The sequence below is a fragment of the Cydia strobilella genome, chromosome Z, assembly GCF_947568885.1.
Source record: "Cydia strobilella chromosome Z, ilCydStro3.1, whole genome shotgun sequence".
Classification (NCBI taxonomy): Eukaryota; Metazoa; Arthropoda; class Insecta; order Lepidoptera; family Tortricidae; genus Cydia; species Cydia strobilella.
The window spans coordinates 9,146,327-9,167,218 of NC_086068.1; the positions used below are offsets into that span (position 1 = coordinate 9,146,327).

Sequence of the window (20,892 nt, forward strand, 5' to 3'; positions counted from 1 at the left end):
CTAAGACTCCGCTGTCCGTCTGTCCGTCTGTCCGTCTGTCACCAGGCTGTATCTCATAAACCGTGATGGCTAGACAGTTGAAATTTTCACAGATGATGTATTTCTGTTGCCGCTATAACAACAAATACTAAAAAGTACGGAACCCTCGGTGCGCGAGTCCGACTCGCACTTGGCCGGTTAATTTATGATTGTTTAAGCTGGAATAAGGAAATTGCATAAAATTTGCGTTGATAAATATACTCTTTATGTTCCTACCTCCAAAAACATTGGTAAAACAATTATGAGTAAAAATTGAACATTTTATTTTAAATTGTGTAAGGTAAACGTACTTTACATTTTTAGTTGATAACATTAAAGTAATAAATTGGTCTTAAAATTGCTCGGCCATTTAAATCCCCTCTCTCGTATTTACATAACGTTACCCGCGCCCAAAATATTAGATCTATATTCAGGTATCTGACCCAGCTCGAACACATGTCCACCCGGGACACTCCGTTGATTAAGCCGCCCCATCCGCAATGCGTATGCACGCCGACATATTACCAGGCCTCGAATTCTGATTGTTTAGAGAATTTATTACACTCGTGCCTTGTACAGTTAATTGAATCCAGCCTGTAGGATAGACGCGGGCTGAATTGGCCGGCGGGGCAGCCGCTTTTGGTTCCATTATAGGTTTTGACGGTTAACACTGTATTAAATAACAAATTTGTTGCCTACTTCACTTACCAGATAAAGCCAAATTTTGACTTTTGATTGTCATGTTGATTTTTACAAAGGGGAATTTTATTCGCTTGTTCTTATTATTCTTACTTAAAGTGGGTAAGTAATTGGTTCGATTTTATTTTCAAATTACTTGTTTCGATAAATTAATTTTGTAGCTAACATTAAAATTCCTTACAACTTTACGCCATACTAAATATTCTATTCGCATTTAACCTTGAACTTATTTAAGAAACCTTTGAAGCCTTCAAGAAGCGAAAAAACGTCACACATTTTTTGACTAGTTATGATTTCAAAATAAAATCTGAAAAAAAATCTGTTATTTATTTCATTATTTGTTAGGTTGTTGTTAGGTTTTAGGCGTTTGAATTTTTTCTATTATAAAGCCTGCACCTAACAAACGTCTCTTTTTGGCCCAGTGGTTGACTGGTGGAGAATGCCTTAAGCCTCCTTAGGCATTATGCGTTAAGTCCGCCATTTGTACTTATAATTTTATGTGCAATAAAGTATAAATAAATAAATATTTTAACTTAAAACTTAATAGATATTATAGGTATGTAGCGATTTTTATAATTAGATCTACAAATATAAGCTAGTGAAGTGGAATTACATACTTATTGATGAAGTCCAGCACGGAAATCCTCAACCTCATGTGATGCACTGTTGCTGTCAAATCATTATTTTATTTTAAAAATTATATGTTTGTCCGTTGTCAGAATGAAATCAGCATATGGTATTCGCATCGCGCATGTATTATGTAGCCAAGTTTGATAACTATTACAAGTTACATCATTAGAAAAGTCAGATATGGCAATAATTGTTCAATATGACTCGATGCGGGTTAGCGGCTGTTTCACGTTACATATTAATGGAACGGTTGGTGGTCAGGGCATGAGCTAGGGGTCACACCTGCCTCAGGGCCTGACATGTCACGGACGCTTTATTATGTCATGTTTTTGAAGATTTACCTCTTAAAGATTTCAACTGTTAGTAACAAAATACTTTTGCAAAGGCCGGGATAACGCTAGGTAGAAGAAGTAACAAAATACTTTTCAACACAACATAATAAGTCATTTGAATAACATTTTAATTATTAAAAATACTTGTTTATAATTTTAGTAAGCCAATAGCCATAATCATAATTATTTAGGTAGGTGGTTTAGGTTATTTGTTATTTACTATTTTAGCATACAATATACTTACAAACTACTTAGAACGTTAAATTTAATTAATTCAATTCATTTTATTTATTTAAGACAACAATGGCCCGTAATGGTTAGTAACAATTAACAATTAATGGAATTAAGGCGAACTAAAACTTATATATACAGGGTGGCCAAAAATAAGTGCATTCCCATTGCCAGGGAGATTTTGGAATTATACTGAGCAACTTTTACTATGGGACCAACCAGTCAAAAGTTAATCTTTTTGTAAGTTAAACACACTTAACCTGCATACGTCCCGTTTTAGTCTCCTGTCGCTAAATTGTCAGAACAGGACTTTTATAAAAGAAGCAATTATTGAAATACCTGTTTATGGGTCTAGATAATTTGAATTAGAGTGGAATTTATACTACGAGTAGATGCGGTAAAGTAAAAATTATCTAACGTGATGACACGGTGCCGGTGTCAGAATTCGTCTTAAAAAACGGACATATATCTTGATTCTGCACTTGACATTGAAGTTTTTCACAGTGTCACAGAAGGTGATTTTGTGTACATAACAATTGAGAGTTCATTTGTTGTTTCGCACTGTTAAGAATAATTTGTAATCATGTTAGCACCTTGTTTTTAATATATTGTGACGTTTTCAACTAAAAGGTATAAGGTATAATTATACCACATTGTCGCTTGTTGATAAGGTTGATTTCTAATTGAAGCTATATGGAAATAGCGCCTTACTGACAAGCGACAATAAGTACCCTTTTGATTGAAAATGGCACATATTTTCGACTTATTGACATGGCACATAACACTGAAATATGTTAATAAATTATCATTAAGGTACATTAACCAAAGGCGACATTGGTGGTTCAGGCGTTGTAACTGTTTAGGTATTAAAATTAAATAATTTCAAGGTTTAGACTCACTTGTTTTAGTCACTCGCGTCAAGTGAGTCTAAACCGTGAAATTATTTAATGTTAGTATGTCTCACAACAGTTTAAATTCGATTGTTTAGATATTTGTTGGAAGGCCGTAGAATGGCGATTTTTAATTAGGAAATAGGTGCAACATACGCCAAAGATACGTACACATATGTGCCTTATTATAAAGCAAGAAGGTGTAAAAGTATAAACATGTATTGAAGCCTTTTACTTTAAGTTTATTTATAGTTTACAATATTATTGTTTTTCAGTTTATTTATAGTTTACTATTATGTGCTCCTTAAAGTAATTAATAAATAATTATGTCGTTTTGCCGTTTCAACAAAATAACTTTCCGAGGTATTTAATGGTAGCTCTACCTAATACACATTTAGACCGTATAACATGGGATATCTCAGTATATCAAAAACAATTGAAATATGTAATGGATCGTTTACAATTAGGTACTTTTTAGTTTGCACATCTATTTCACGCTGCTTACCAATTCATTCAAATATCTTAATGGAGCCCAATGGAAACTGTTTGAGCTGGAGCGACTGTTGGCACGCTTTGTGAAAGTTTTTGCGAGCGCGTTTGTTTAGTCCCATGTACATCACGACAAGACAGTTTTTGTCGACAGTTACAAACAATAGTTAATCAACAAAAAAATATGACTAGAAGCAAGATATTTGTGAACGAAAATTATTCGAACAACTACCGATGAACTTACTATATTAAAATAGAAGTGGTTAAGTTAATAATAGGATTAGTGCATTTTTGAATTCAGTGTACTATATATTTAAAGCTAAAATTGTAACATGACGTTTTTGATATGAGATTTTACGATTTGGAACGAATATGGTATTCAAGCGAGTCACAGAACGGTGTCGAATTGTAATTGTTCTCAAAATGTGTTTACACTTCGGCGGCAGTCGGCATCAGTCTATTGTGATGGAGGTGAAGTCACGACCTTAACCCCCTCGCCGGTTTCAGATTCTCGGAAAAACCTAAAAACCTTAGCCAATCCAGTGTTAATTAACCTTTACTGAGACAAGCGACAAGCGTATCGCTCCACCGACTCCGTTATCTGATCCATCGTAAAAATTAATTATGTACACATGTTCATAAATATCTAAACTGTTAGCATTTACGGCTAACGTTCGCCGTCAGTTCACGCGAACACTACGAACTCGTTTGGTTGAAAAGGCTTTTTTAGAAGAAATATGTTGTCGCTTAAGTCGTTGTTTACAATGAGACTAATATTTCTACACGCACTCCGTTGCACGTAATTAGTAAGGCAAAAACTCAACGTGTCAACCACTAGTTTTATTTAGTGTCTGTTTTTATGCTTCCTGCAGCGTGAGACGCCTGGGCTCACCCATATATTCCAAAAATGCAGAATTGTCTTAAATTGCTTGTTATTAATGATGATAGATGTCTTGGCGCCAACCCTAAGAATTTTTGTATTTTATAATAGTCTAAAGATGGTCATAATAGGGTTGCTATTCGCTGAATCTTAACCAGAAATCTGAGGTGATTGATCGGATGTTGATACTGGAGCCATGGATACGCAATTAGTGACATGATTTTTAGTTTCAAGCATGTTTTAAGGAGATGTATAACGTAAGTAGATATTAATGACATATTTTGCAAAGCAATGTCAGTTGGTTCTGTTTTTTGGGAAGAATACACATATCCGGAACCGAGCAGTTTATAGAAATAATACGCAGTGTCGCTTTCAGTATCAATTATATCTAGAGGACAAGAGGTAGCTTTTAAAGTTTGACTCCCATAGGTATACACCTTCCCCATTCTCATGTTCACCTTCAGCGAAAATTCATGGTGTTGGTACCATGCTAATCTGAAATGCACTAAATGACACTAGCTTGTATAAAAACACTTATTCAAAGAATTAAGTTTCTTTTAATATAAATAATATCTTGGTTTTCCATGTAGATATGTAAAAAAAAATTGTAAGTGGATTATAAAAAGAAATTATTAAGTTTACTATTTTTCGCAGGTACTTACTTGTATGATCATTTTAACGGCCTAAAATCTGACTTAGTTTTAGAAAAATATAATGGGTTATTAAAAATGTTCTTTTATCTAATAACTGTAACGTTTGTTTTATGGTTTAAGGTAGTTTGTTACTTTTATATTTAGTGACGTTGATCAGTCTGTCAAGTGCAGATGATGCAATGCAACTGGCACATTCTGGCTTGCCTGGTGGAAAAGAATTCATGGCCAACTTATTGTAGAGCCTCAGTAATTGATGGTAAAATTTGGTATATACTCTGGCACTATATTAATGTGCCGTCGGAAAATAAAATAAAAATCTAAATTTTGGGAAGCTTCTTATATTTTAGTATGGGGATCAAAATTTTCCGTTTCCAAAATGAAAGTTTCCTTGACTTTCTATGAAATTTTCTAGTAGCGTCAACGGGGGTGAATAGGGATGGCTGGGGTGAATAGGGACGAAACTTAAAATGTGATTTACCTGAGAATAAAAAAAAAAATCGTAATCGTAGGTTTTGTATGATACAATTTGTGTGGGTATATTTTAAGAAATAGATAAATCACCTTAGGTTATGTCCCTATTCACCCCTGCTATCCCTATTTACCTAGGTTGACGGTACCTGTCCAACTTTTTTGAAACTTACGTAACTTGCACGTCTGGCCAGTGCCATACCATGGGATCCGGTTCATCATTTTCTTGCGCAATATTTAAAACACGCGTTCTAAAAACTCACGATTGTAATACATGATAGGGCGTATAGTCGCCATACAAAAAAATCAGCGTTTTCATCTAGGAGTCATTTTCATACAGTAACATCAGTTAGTATGTTGACTTTTTCTTATGCAACACATCTATTTCAACTCTCAATAACAGCTTTTTAAATCGCGTTGCGGTTATGAGCAAAGGTCAAAGCACAATATTAAGTACACAAGTACCGTATAGTTTTAGGAACACGAGATAGGAACTGTGACAGTTCATATTATTTACTAGTCTCCGCTGTTACTTTTAAATTCAGCAAACGAATTACAATTGCAATGTTTTGATGTTCAATGCACTGAAAAGACATACAAAATGGCTTGTTCCTTTGAACATATTTGTTAATAGGTACTCGTGTTAAGCATGTCACCATATCACCACTTTGTCATTGGTGTCATCATTTTATAGTACATAAAAACGTGTAATTTTATGTCACGATGTACATTGTAGATACCACGTATCCACAAGCGACCTCAAGCTAAGAAGAAAGTCGAGCATATGTAGTTAGGTATAGGTATCCTTAGGTAGGTATTAAGTGTCCAATCATTGATTGGACACTTAATACGACACGACTACTTCTTTAAAACTATCCTGGAGGGGCGGATAGGTAGGAAGCGGGGTAGAGGAAAACCCAGACGCAGCTTTTTAGATCAAGTGAAAGAAAAAGTAGGGGTCGTGTCGTATCAAAAAGTCAAAGAGCTGGCGCGGGATAGGGAAAGCTGGAAGATACTCCACCGACAAGAGAATAACTCTTAAGTTAATGATGATGAGGTAGGTATATACCTACCTAAGGATTTCGCAAAATTGTTTTGCATGTAACAAGCCTACCTATTGCTCTTCAGCGGACGAATTACACTCAAAAAGTGACAGTGAGGTTATGGCTAATTAGAGTTTTATTTTATGAGTAAAACGGGCATATCGTCTAAGTCACTTTTAGTGTACTAAATTAATTAACAAACCGCGTTAGTAATGTTGTAATTCATTGAAAATAAGGGTTGGCAAAACCAGATAGTTTTAATAGATACATATACCTTACACCGTAGGGAATACTAATTTCACCAACGAGTGCCCAACTACGCCCAAAAAAATACATTTTTTGAACTGTTGCGTAAAAATATGTTTTATATGTAGTAGATAAAAATAAAAATCGTTCTCCACTTCTCCCGTCCCCAACTTCGCCTAGTATTTGTTTTTTTCACTAAAACACTAATCCTAAATGATAAATTAAAAAATTATCAAACTTTACCAACTAAATAATGAATCTGCAAACCTTACGTCATATTACAAATTTCAAACAAGCAAAAGGGGCTTTAGCTAAGTTTTTTACCTGTACATATCTTTATGAAATTTATTAAAATCGTACATAACTTTTTGTTTTCAGTTTCCTGACTCAGTAGTCAGTAGTTTCGTGTCATTACGATCGGAAATTTGCTTCATATACCTGTTTTTGCCCTAGCACGTTTGCACACTAAGATAAAGAATCCTAAATGCATCCTAATTGGTAATTGGTTTTCTATATGAAGGGGCAGGGCTCGTTGCAAGGAAGAAACGAGGCTTATTTTTCGTAAGTGGAACACTGCAAACGCACTCGACTGTACCTTGTGTACTAGTGCAAGGTAATTATTTATGATTGTCTAAGCCCGCACCACTAAACGGTTTGCGGCTGGGGCTTATCCGGCTCTCCAGTTGATAAGAGACCATTGAGTGGGCCTGAAAGGTATAGGCTTGGTGCAGAATGCACGTTTCCGAGCCATCCAACACAACGGCTCGATAGTCGATACCGACGCCGAGCTAATACCTAGGTAGGTACAGTCAGCATTGAAAGTAGCGTGTCAGGCTAAGCTTCGAAAATTCGCTAATAACTTGACAAAATCCCTTATAGGGATAAGCTCGCCTTTGTACCTAAATTTATATGAATTTCATGTTAACAATTTTTGTTTTGTACAATAAAGTGATTTACTACTACTACTACTACAAAAAGGGATAAGTACCGTATGTCTTTATATGCAGAACAATAATAGGGTATTTGACTACTATTCAAATCAGTTTCTTTTTTCGAACTGTCAAAACGATTTTGCTACTATGGAATTTATATGAAACACTAGCATGTGACGTGACAATCAAATTACCTACTCTTTATAGTTTTATTCGGGTTTTAAAATATAAATTGTGTCTAAAAATAATTGCTGTCTACGTTACTCCATTAATCTTCTGGTGCTTTATTTCATGCATGTTGAAAACTAATTTATTTTAAATACAGTCAAATACTCTATTAGACTGTGACAGATACTTTTTAACGAGACCTGTAGAGATTTCCGTATTAGCAAAAGTATTCTATGGTGGCAGATAGTTTTGTCATTTTTTAGTAGGTAATAAAGATAAGGATATTGGATAAACATATTGTAATTAAATAAATGTTTTGGCTCAAAATACCAAGCCAGCCCAGACGGGGCAATTTTTCGCACAATCTGAATAATTTCTCAATAGGCACGATGATAGTAATTAAAAGTCACTAAAATATGATATTTATTTAATGAAAATTTTGGTCATAGAATACAAAAAACGCATTTATTTTTCTTATATTTGGCGACATTGGTGAATATTTTCTTAAAATAAAATTACAAAATACGGAAGTCCGCCGTGTTACGTTGAACACCAATCAGAGCGAATAACGTCACCTTCATGTAAACAAATATCCAAAGAACTGAAATTAGGGACTGGTTCTCCTGCTATTTTATTTACGATTTACAGATTTAATTTAGTTTAAACCGAATATTAACTAGTAACTTATATTAACAAGGATTTACTAAGGCAAACTGCTAATTTGCCTATAATCGATGTGATGATGCTTGGAAAGTTTTTACAATCAAACAAAAACTTGGAAAACACAAAACAATTTAAGCTACTATTTTTGTATCGTTTCATTGTACCTATGGAACATGCACAATTAACTTATAAGGAGTCGCTAGTGATGTGTTATGTGTGTTATGTGTGTTATGTGTTGTTCTTACACTGAGGAACCACACAACATTTATTCACTTTGGTATTCATATTTAAAATTACGAAATAAACAAATTATTTAAAGCTTCTAAGGAACGTCTAGTGCGTACGTTTTGTTTATATGCCCTTGACTTCACTAGGGACGCCATGACACTTACAAGCGTTTTGGAGCGAATTTTAAATCTACAAACTAAAATGTAGTTTTTTCCTACTAAACCTTTATTAAATGCAGAAATATGTTATTCATAGTAAATAATATATATTTCTAAAGGGTGCTATAATCATACCATACTCGTAGCCCTACACTTAAATATATTATGCAATTCAGTATAAAATTTACTCACTTAGAAATATCGCTTTTATACCAACCTATTTTTTTTTGGGTTTTTAACAGTTTTGTGGCTATCGTCCAATTCGATTACGTGTTGAAGTACCTAGGTAAAAATATCCGTGACGCGTTCTGTCTCAGTTGTTCACTTTTTTCTGACAACTACCAAACGTGTTCTTGTATGTACTTAAAGTATTAATAATTAAGAAGAGTTTTAACGTCGTGCCTTAGGTAACTTACGGGTCATAGAGCAACTTAGTGGGTCTTAGTTCAATTGGTCCTCTTTCATATTAATTTGTTCAAGATAAAGTTTCCTACCAAAACTTGTAATGTAAAAATTTTTTTGCAAGTCTTCACTGTTTCGCGATTTTACAGTGACCACACCATGTTGTTACTTTTTTGTACGTTATTTGAATGAGCCAAAATATTATTTCGAAACATAGAATTAAACCCACAACAATAAAGCAGTTACATATTATTTTTATTTCATTAACCGAGCTCTCTTCCGTAAAAGTAATTAACTTGTAATTTCAGACCCTAATAAAGACATTGAATTGGGTTATAAAACTCTAATCAAACATTAATAAAAGGTAAAGATAAAGCTAGAGATAAACAGGGTTCGTCAATTGAACTGACAGGCAATCATCACTTTTTTTTATGTAAATGAGGCCAATATCACCTGTTAAGTAATATAAGGGGTAAGGTCCCATTCGAACGAGAGCTTTTTCAACGCGCGTTAAAAGCGTTTGAATGACACAAATGGAAACGTGTGTATTTATTCACACGATGGCGGTAGCGCTTTTTATCAAGCGTTGTTGGATTTTCAACTTTAAGCCTTGGTCTTTAAATCGAATTAAGCCTGCGGGCAGATTCAAGCGCTTTTTTAACGCGCGTTGAAAAAGCTCTTGTGCGAATGGGGCCTAAGGCGAGTTGGTGTAATGAAGCATCGAATCAAAACCGGAATCATTTAATTGAATACTTAAAAAATACTTTTATTCCTTTTTAATTCTGAAATGGTCTATGTCGTATTCGTGGCTGAAAATTTCCAGTTAATGATTCGCCTGTAGATACCTACTTTCAAAAAAATTATGTTTGTAGGTAAATGTATTTATGTGGAAAGTTGATTTTGACATGTAACATACATACCTAATACACCAAATTTCCACACCAACCTTAAAGAAAAACTTATTTTGTTTACATAGAAGCCTGAGTACTATACGTAATCCGAATTTTTCCTTTGCGAATGTGTTCGATAACTTTGAATGTGCCCGCACCTATTCACTCGCTCCGTTTATCGAATATCGACTCTACTTCATAGAGTTCAAAGTTCAATCTAGAGTGGAGGGTATTGGTTAGGGGTTGAAGTTTCGAAATTAGCGGTTGCATGAACTAATCCAACGAAATGGTGTGATTGAGATGTAGGTAGTTAGCTACCTACGTTACGGTAGGGACGGTACTTATATTATATCCAAGTAGATAGGTAGGTTTCTCTCTTATTGATTGATTTGAATGGTAGAGTTAGTACTTCGGGATCTATCGTTAAAATTAAGGAACAAAGGTTTAGAAACACCGCTGAAATGAATATGTAGGTATCGAAATGTTTAATAATTGGAGAAAAAACTGACATTTTTTGATTAAAGTGGGGTGGTTGAATTTTTGTTATCATTTTCTATTTACTTTTGTTTTTGATTTGGTACCTATTTTATTGTAAGTATTAAAAGTAACAAAATATAACCTACAAGTTATTTATAAATAAACTAATGTAACCACAACGGAAGCCTCTGGGTTTTAGTCGATATTAACCACTTGATACGTAGGTACGTACCTACCTAAAAAAAAATGAGCTGCTCTTTATTGCTAAGAATTAGGCAATAACTAGATTTTATACTACCGTAGGTATCTTTAACACTATTAAATTTGTGCAGGAACGTATAGACCTAAATCATTAATAAGTTTTCATATTTTATTACGTTAGAAAAGTAGAAACCCATCTAGCAACCTAAATATAATATTTATAAATAGTGGACGACTCTACTATTTTTGTATGTAGTTTTAGTGTATAATACAGTATACGTACAGAATTAGGTATTATTTTGTTCGCGCAATCCTCAACTTATTTTCGTAGGTACCTATTAGTATTTCATTGTACAAGAGGTAAAACTGCCAATAGAATTACATTCGAAAACGTTTATAGATTTATTTATCCCGGGGGTGGTCGAGCGCGTAAATCTGACGAGGCGCGGCATAATGAAACAACTTGTCCTCGGTCAGGCCATTTTTTGCCACTAGAGATTTGTTTGCTCGGACTACACCGGCTCGGCCTGTCTGCTCGAGACCCATAAACATGTTCCCGTCGAGCCTATACTAACGCTTTTTTCCCCCGCCCCACCCGGACGTGGGTGGCGCCTCCGAATAGGCGGTACTTTCAAAGTAGAGGGGATAAACCCCACCAATAGGCTTTCATATTTCCGTTCGGCGTTTCGAAAGGGATAGAAAACTCGCTTCGCTATTGGAGGGTTAAGTAAAACTCCGCCCATGAGGAGGGGTCTGATTGGTGGTGTCCTTCGGCGGAGGGGCGTAGCAAGTCGGGCGCGCGCCAGTCTGTGTCGAGATCCGAGCGCGCGCGCAAGCATAAGGCCGCTCGCACACGAACAGCGAAGCGATGGCGACGCAACGCGCAGCCGCGGCGCAAACAACCTGTGATACGTTTACTTAATTATTTTTCAATATTTATAGGAATACGTCCGTGTTATTAAGACTTTGAGAGACAGTGTTTTGTGAATCCGCCCATATGATCGTCCCGATGGCAGCGTACGCACAGTTTGGCTACTCATACCCGCCCGCCTCGCAGGTTAGTCTCATTACCACCTACCTAGTACCTAATTTATAATCTTCTTAGCTCCGGCATACGCTCTATCTGGTGCAGAATGAACCTATTTTTAAAAGGAAAAGTCAAGAATCAACAGGCTGATTGTCTTGATGCTGTGTAATATTTCCCCCAAAGGTATAATAGCTAAATACAGGTGTTATCATTCTTAAAATAAAAAGTAATTAATGATACTACTTAGAATGCATAGTCTTGCTAGAAATAATGCATAATCTGGTAGGAAAAAATATTTAAGCATTTGTACCTACCTAATTGTTATCTAATGGTATTAAGTTCATGTAAAAAAAACGCATAGGTACACCTAAAAGGTACGTATATTATGTACCTACTTTGTCTTTAATACCCACTTACTTATTTTTACAAAATTTATTTCTATTGACATTTTTCACTCAATTGATATAAGCTAGGTTACCTAATTGGAAATCATTTCTTATAGGAGATTCTTTCTTTGTACCTACATTGCAATTTATATTATGAATATTGGTTTGAGATTTTGATTTGATGATTGGAGAACAAAAAATGTTTGTAAACAATGGTTTTACAATAAAAGATTATCTAATTGTTTGAGTATACCTACCTACCTATTTATAATTATTATACACTGGGAAGTTGTTAACAACCTATTTACATCGTATTGAATGATAGCTATGTATTAATTATGCTTGATTTTGATATCTATAATATTCTTAACAATTAATAATTTGACTTTTTTAATAATTATTAGAAATAAAAAGCTGTGTATGATACTAATCTAAGATCTCACTGAGTTGTTAGTTAGCCACTGACTAGATATGTACCTATTAAAATAAAATAATCTGACTGACCTAAGGTAGGTAGGTAGTACCAAGCCTTGTAGTAAACCAATTACCTAATAAATATTTTAAATACCTAAATATCTACTCTCGTCATTTAATACGTAAAATAGTTGTTATTATAGCAAGATAGCTGGTTTTCTATTTTTTTTTATACCACGTCGGTAGCAATCAAGCATACGGCCCGCCTGATGGTTTTCTATTAAAACCAAGCAATATTTAGGTAGGTAGGGACCCTAAAGTTCTCTGGTAGAGATCGGTTTGTAGTGCCTGCAGCAGTTTAATTTGTTATTTGTTTATTTATTAACATATATCCTTAATATATTTGTACCACTATTATGTTTTTTAAAGTGTGTTATAAAAAACTTGTATTGTATCTGAAGGTGAAGTAGAAAAAAAAACTGTTAATTTTCCTTAATAGTATATTACCTAATAACTTGAAGGATGTTGTTGTTTGAGGTGTTGTATTGGTCTTAATTAGGACAATATCATTATAAATAGGTCTATATACCCTAATATTTATGTAGGTACCTAATCTTGGTTTTTATAATTTCTTATAATATAACTTGTTTTATTAGTTAACATATTGTATATTTGTGAAATTAAACTATGAAAACGGATTATATCGCGTATATTGAATTTATAATACATCCCGTTTGTTTTTTTTTTATCGCGTATATATATATATATATATATCTTTACTTGAAAATAATTGTAGTGTATAACTAGCCTTATGAACCGATTTCGCATGTACAACCAGCCTTAAAGTTTATAGTCTATGATTGTTCATTATTTTTAGTATGTGGGTATTTTTGCACTTTGTAATTTTTCCTGTCATCCCTGTATGTTATATAGAGTCTAACTTTATACTTTAACACCTTTTGCTTGTAGCTCAACCACTTTTATGTTTTATTTTGCTAATAACACCACATAAACCGCGAGAGGAAGACAATTAAAATATTTACATAAATTCAGAACAATAAAAACTATTTTTTGCTGTAACGGTTAAAATTAGCTATAATGTATAAACATGAAACTTACACAATATGTTAATAATTAAAATATTCCTACTACATAACGACCAATAACAAAACCCATAACGTTAAAGATAAAATTAAAAATACTCCCAGCACACAACGTCTAAAAACCACCACAAGAAAATCCACATCCAAATCGGTTCGCCCGTTTAAGAGCTACGGTGCCACTGACAGACACCACACATGGCGGTTAAACTTATAACACCCCTTTTTGCGTCAGGGGCTTTAATAGAAAATTAGTTTAGTATTGAGAATTAATTAAGTTATAAACTAAAATATAGGCATGTCATGAACGAAAGATAAAGTGACTAGGTATATTTAACCTTTCGCATGCTTAAGAGCAGATCTGATCCATATATATTCAACTTAAATATGAAGTTGTCACGATTGCTATTTATGTGGCAATTTTTTGACATGCGCATACGAAAGGTTAAGACATATTGAACTTGCGCTCCATATGATACCTAATTGTATGTAGTAAGTAGAGTGATATTACGGCAAAAACAAAATTCTTAATGCGGCAGTCTTTGTTACCAATTTGACAGTCATTTAATTTTGTCATATTAACAAATAACAGACAACAAACTAATTGATATAAACACGTAAATATAATCCTTACTTGAAACGATAGAGGTACCTACTTGGTATTTACCAAGTTATTATTATCGCCATGACTAAAAACATTTTGGCGCTACAGACACGCCAAATCACTTGCCAACCCCTGCTAGTTAAATGAAAAGTCGCCTTTTTACGTTTCCGACGGCGCAAAGTAATGTTTACCTATGTTAAATCATTGCCATAAATTACGTGCATATTGTCTTCATTCATGATTTGCTAATCGGTAATTATAAAGGAAACAAAAGGCAGGTACAGTTAGCAGCAAAGTAGCTAAGCAGATGAGGTGGTCAAAATAATAAATATGTAGGTACCTACACGCTCAGAATCCCTTAACAATAAAGTTATGCTCTTATTATTTTAGATCCTCGTCCGCGTACTGATTGTACTAAATTACAATTTTAGAAACTGGAAACTTCTAAAAATGCTACATTCACTCATTAATTAGCAACACTGCCGTTAAGCGTAGTCTTAGACGCCGCGAACCGCGGTTTGGGACCAAAATTATGACATTTTTTGTTCCTGTTTAGATGGCTATAATCGTTGAAATCCGATGCTCGCATAGACGGAGATGCCTATCGACGGCAGATGGCGCCTGTACACCATCAGATAACGCGCAGGTAGACAAATAGCTAAACATTAAACTTAGCTAGCCATTATACGTTTTAGTGTGACACATCTTTAATCTTAACGGATATTTCGGTCGCCAATCTCAAAAACATAACTTTGAAATGTCTACAAAAACGTTAATGTGATTTTTCCGTCCGTGAAGACTGCGGAAAAAATATAGATAGGTTTGTAATGGTCAGACACCCATCGACTACCCACTTCCTATTCCATAAATAAATATTTCGTGCCCTTCCGGACAATATACTAATATAACAAAGATAGATATAACTCCATAATAGATAGATACAGTCTAAGGAAAAAAACGTGCCTCGAAAATCAAGAAAATTTGATTCTCGTTCAGAGGGCGCTACTAGTTTTGGCCTACAGTCGTATAGATGGCGTTGACGGTTTCGTTTGTTATTTAACAATTTTAACGCATATCAGTGAAAGAACATGGGTCAAAATCAAAAATAATTAATGCAAATAAAAAAATTTATTTTATCTATATTTAAATACATTCTATCGTATTTTTATAAATCTTCATTTTTAGTTTTAAAGTGTGTCGACAGATGGCAGTGAATTTACTGGGGTTACAAAATTTACTATGACAGTACCGCTCTAGTATAAGTTACTCTTTGCTAATAATCATACCTAAGTATGGCCCGACCTGGCATGACCTTTAACTGGTTTCCCTTAGGAACGCACTTCTATTATAAATAACGTTCTTAACAATACTGGTCCGTTGAAATAGGTATTTAAGTTATTATCACAATTACCCTAGACCACGTATTTACGACCTAAACAAATTGCCTCAGAAAAAAAGGTAAAATAGGTAGTTACAATTCCTCATATTGCCAGAGTATAATAGAAAACGTTTGATATGAGTAGGTAGTCTTTTTTCTATGGATAAGTTGATGTAAATATATTTGGATGATAAAACAATTAAAAGCCTCAAAAACAAATATCTCAGGAGCGGAAGCAGCTTCCCCGTTGGATTACATATGATGGCCACTATCCGGTTTGCAGTTTCTAAAATAAAATAAAAACTTGTATGTGAATAGTCATCATAACACAACGGTAACAAACGTTTCATCATCGTCGGCCGTATTTTGTGAGATGAAAAGTGTATTTATTTTATTTATTTCGTATGCACCAATCACTGAATCTCTGAATGGGAAAAAATAATAAGTAGGTACGCTGGAATAATGTAAAACCTTCTTAATAAATACTTTAAATGTAAAATTAAAATAATTCAATAGGTTTTAAAGACATAGGTATTTTCATGGGTACGATATAAGATGAGTGTTAACATAGATTCTCAATAAAATGTTCAATTTTTATTGAGCGACCAATTATTTGTAATTTGTAATTGTAATTTATTTGCTAGATTCATGGTTAACACAGATGTTACATCGAATATTAGTCCAACACAATTCTGCCGACTTCCGGCGTGCAAATTTTACTATAAATACATTAAATACTTAATTACTAACATGCATTTACTCTATATTTACATTTCATAGACTCATTTTTACTCTTGATTTTTACTTTGTTTTTTTTTTTATTCTTGAATTAATGATTTATATCCCTACATATAATTAGGTTAATTAAAAAAGCCTTGCGAGTGCCAAATGTGCTTTTTTTTATCAGTAAACTAACATAATTCTTCTGTTTTTTCAGGGACGAATTTTGGAATGGAAAGCTATTAAATGTTTTCCACAATTCTCTTGCATTTTTAATCTTTACCCTTTATAAAAAAAAATGTGTATTTATGCTAACCGATAACATTAGTCATTCGCAACAAGCTTTTTACAAAAAACCGTACACAACCAGTAAAGGTAATGAGAATCGGGCTATGCTCACTGAGTTGACTAGAAAAATGAATTACAACATTAGATTTTTAAAAGGTTGAAAAAAAAATACATATCCTACTTTACGAAATGTTTCAAAATTTATGAAATTTAGAAAGAGCTGAATGGATCGAATGAATGAATAGAATTACACGTAGGTAGGTGCACCCATAGATAAATGATACTTACTGTGGAGACAAGTATTCTACATTTTAAATGCACTGGTAGTTTGATGTCTATACGTCACGTCAATCATCAAACTACCTACACAAACTAATAACTATCATACACGTCGGTGTATGATGCTAAATATTCTCTTTACGCAAAATTTAATAACTTATTGAATGTTTTGCCACTTTGATAGTGATACTAATTTACAACTTTCTAGTACATAATAAGGAACAGACAGATTTACATGAGGATACTATGAGTAATAAGGGTTCTTTGTTGACTACGGAACCATGAATTAACAGGCGGAATTGAAAATCGCAAATTATTTTACATACGTAGTTACAAACTTTTCTTCCAATAATACTTCTTACAGTATGCAGCAATGCAATAGTGCTGTTCTGGTTTTGTAACAATAAAAGTAGGTGTGCAAGTTAGGTAAATACATGTAAATACAATATTATAAAATATGGGTACCGACTCTAATCAATGAACATTGAACACACATAAGTAAAAGCCTGACCAGAAATGTATGATCATGCGCCATGTTGCGGAATTTCATTGGAACTAATTTCTTACACTGGCAATAATTCTAATGATAGGTTGTCACTGTTGTCAGTGTCATTGTGACGGTTTAGTTGAATAATGCTTAAGTGTTGAATATTAAATAATAAATGACAAAAATGCCCAAAACTATGCATAGTCAGGAGCGGACCATTGTTAATAATGTAAATAATAAACTGCTGGAAAATAACAGTTCGGGAAATGAAACTATTTCGCTATGAAACATTTCCAAATTAACATCAGAGCTGACAGGTAAACAAATCAAAATGTCATTATAGTCTGGTTATTACGACTTAGTTATTGTAGTGTTATATTATGTTATACAAGCGAGGAAACACAGTAACAAAAATAAGTTTGAGTTTGAAAAATATTTACTATGGGCTTTGGAGATGATCAATCTTCTTAATTGACAATGTAGCAGAACCTATGTAAGGTTACGGAATATATACCTACCCAGTAACATGACCATCATCATCATCATGGTGGCCTTTTGGTGATCCAATCTTGGATGTAGGCCTCTTCCCAGAATGGAGTAACATGATGGACGAAATATTTTTTCAACTATAGAGCTGAGCTGAGCTGATGGTGTGGCTAATAGTAGTCACACCATCTGGTATGTTACGACTAAATTTAATACATATATGTAAATTTATATACATTTCTAGGTAAATCGGAGGAATCTATTACGCGGATTACGAGAGAAGGTTGTACCTCCTGAGGTTTTATGCAAACCAAAAATAAAAAAGAAGATGCAATTAGACGATTTTGACCTATGTGTGATACGTTAGAAAATAAATAAATAAAAGTAGATGTAAGTCACACGAGTTGCCAATCCACATTGTTCAGACTATACTGAACTGTTGCCATATAAATGAGAATAATAGCGCCCTCTTGACAATTATCATATATTCCTGGTCAGGCTTTACAACACTTTTAAAATACCTACACCACTAGAATACAGACACATACACACACTACACAGAATAATGCATTATTGAAATTGTCTAATAAATTCATCAATTACTAATGAATTGTTAAATACATGCGGCATATTGTTTCTGATCTGTCAATACCCATTTCAAGAAAACTCACAGGTAACTGAAGTGCATAAAATCGCGGGTCAGAAAAAATCCGGCCAAGTGCGAGTTGCGCTCGCGCACGTATATAGTGATCCGTGGTAACACTCATCACTCATAACTGACCTGGGGGCCTAGCTAAGATGACAATAGTTGATGGAAAACGCCAATAAAAACTAATAATTTTAAACTGTCTACTTATAGGGTTATTGGGTCAGCTCGCTGACAGTCACACGAACAAATTGACTGACTGTAAAGGCTTTTGATATACATATAATATATTTGACATTAATATATTTTGATATAGGCTTTTGAGAAAAGTTTGCAGTAGATGTTACATTTTGGGTAAATACTTTTTATGATATTTTGGATTCTACAACAATTAAGTTCTTTCCTATGTATTTAACCCGTCAAATTCGCCCCCTACATTTTAGCAATTTTTTATTTTGGCAACACCGGTGCTGCTGTCTTAGTAACTTTCGAATTACCTGTATCAGTATCTAAGACGGTCTTCGAAAATACGCAGTGGAAATTTTGACCATACGACAAATTATCAAGATATTTAGTTAGACAACACTCCTTATTTGTCGAGGCATAGGATTTTGTAGTTTAAAAATCACAGTACATACTACCAATAAAAAATACTTCAAGCACTTGGAATATTTGTTATCAGTCATTCTTTATCGCCAAACGTACATATTCGTTGTTACCGGCCATATGGTTACTTGTTCCCATATGCTAAAATTATGACATTAAAAAAGAACCTATATAAACAAATTCTTTATAATTATTACCATTTTTGAAATAAATCGAATGAAACTATAGCCATTACAGTTTTATCTTATTTATGTAGTATTTATCGTATATAATGATGTAAATGTACGTTAATTTTATTTATAATTTCTCAGCTATTTATCGATTTTTTGCATTTATCGAAGTTGTCAACTTTGATAAATGCAAATACGTTGAATATTTTATTTAGGTATGATTATTTTTCCAGGGAGACAAGATCTTATTTATTAACTGATGTTTAAGGTCAGGTGGGGGTAGTTTTTTTTTGCTCGGGGCAAGAGAAACAGTATGAGGACTCCCTACAAGTGTTTATCTTGGCCCGGTGTTTCTCTTACCCCATCTAACCTTAGTTACCAGATTGAAATAAGGGTTATGTCCCGACCTATTTTATACATATGACTTGTGTTATAAGTAGGTATATGATAGAAGTCCGCACCTACTTGAACAGTAGGTACGAGTATTAATTAACGTATTCTAATTTAGGTGGGTAATAACATCTTTTTACTTTTCAAATATGTGCAGTGGCCTTATATCATTACTTCAACTTTCGATGACTGTTCGCCGAAGAAATCTAGACTTTTCACAAAATTAAGCGGTTATTAAAAAAAAGGAAATACTAAATAAACATTAGAATGTTTACCTAATATCTGAGCGAACCAGGAACTCACAAATAAATTATCTGAATAGGTCTGACAATTCAGGGTTAACAGCCTTATTATACAGGTTAATTTTTAGATATTTTAGAGCATTTTGTATCCTTTAAAAAGACCTTCCATTCTTATGTATTTTGAATCTGTATTTTAATATTTTAAAATTGCATTTGTTTTGAAAAGTTTTGATTTGTGGGCTGCTATTTTTCACATAGCTTGGGTACGGTGCCAGTTGTCAGCTCCATATAATTTAATAACCTTAAAGCGCAAAAATGTATTGACATCACACCTGTCACCGTATCCAAGCTATATGAATGTACTATACTATAGAATATATAATATACTTATAAACAGCCGTAAAAGATTAGCGTCTCTGCTGAAGCGCGTGCGTAGCAGAAGCAACAGCCTCCTGAGGACGTTGTCTGAACGTTTAGATTGCCGCCTCACAAAATACTGGGTAGAGGATAGGCAGGGCTAAATAACCCATCTTGCCCCATGTTCCTCTCCGATGTTATTAATGTGTAGTATGTAAATATGGTCTGAAATAAACAAATTTTATTTTATTTTATTTTTTTATAGATCATTTTCAATCTCATCAATTCGAACGATGCGTTCGTATTCACCCCGAGAGAGATGTTTGCCTATTTTCGTTTCTGCATCGGTTAAATTCGAACCGTGCGTTGTATCACGCAGTTAAAGTGCAACTTGACGTCAACTCTGCCACGGCTGGTTGCGATCAGTCAATTAGACGGAAAATTGCACCAGAACAACGGGCGCCATTGTTCCAATTCCAATTTTACACTCGTACGTAGGGTTATCAGAAACGAACTTCTCATGACCTCAAAATCATGATTTTGGAACGTAACAGTATTCCTGATACACCTAACCTAATAACAAAGTCAGAGAAACTAACCCACGTGATGGGGCC

General features: G+C 34.0%; 1 protein-coding gene across 3 annotated transcripts in view; it reads left to right on the top strand.

Annotated features, from left to right (window-relative positions):
• Positions 1–20,892, top strand: part of LOC134754307 (homeobox protein araucan-like) — a 121,126-nt gene that overhangs the window by 42,463 nt on the left and 57,771 nt on the right. Inside the window, exon 1 of one of the 3 annotated variants that reach the window (XM_063690549.1) lies at positions 11,472–11,755. The exons of the other annotated variants lie outside the window; for them this stretch is intronic. Within the exon in view, the coding sequence (XP_063546619.1) occupies positions 11,696–11,755 (60 nt within the window). The 5' untranslated portion in view covers positions 11,472–11,695. Of the gene's footprint in view, positions 1–11,471; positions 11,756–20,892 lie in introns of those variants that run through there. 3 annotated transcript variants of the gene reach the window in all.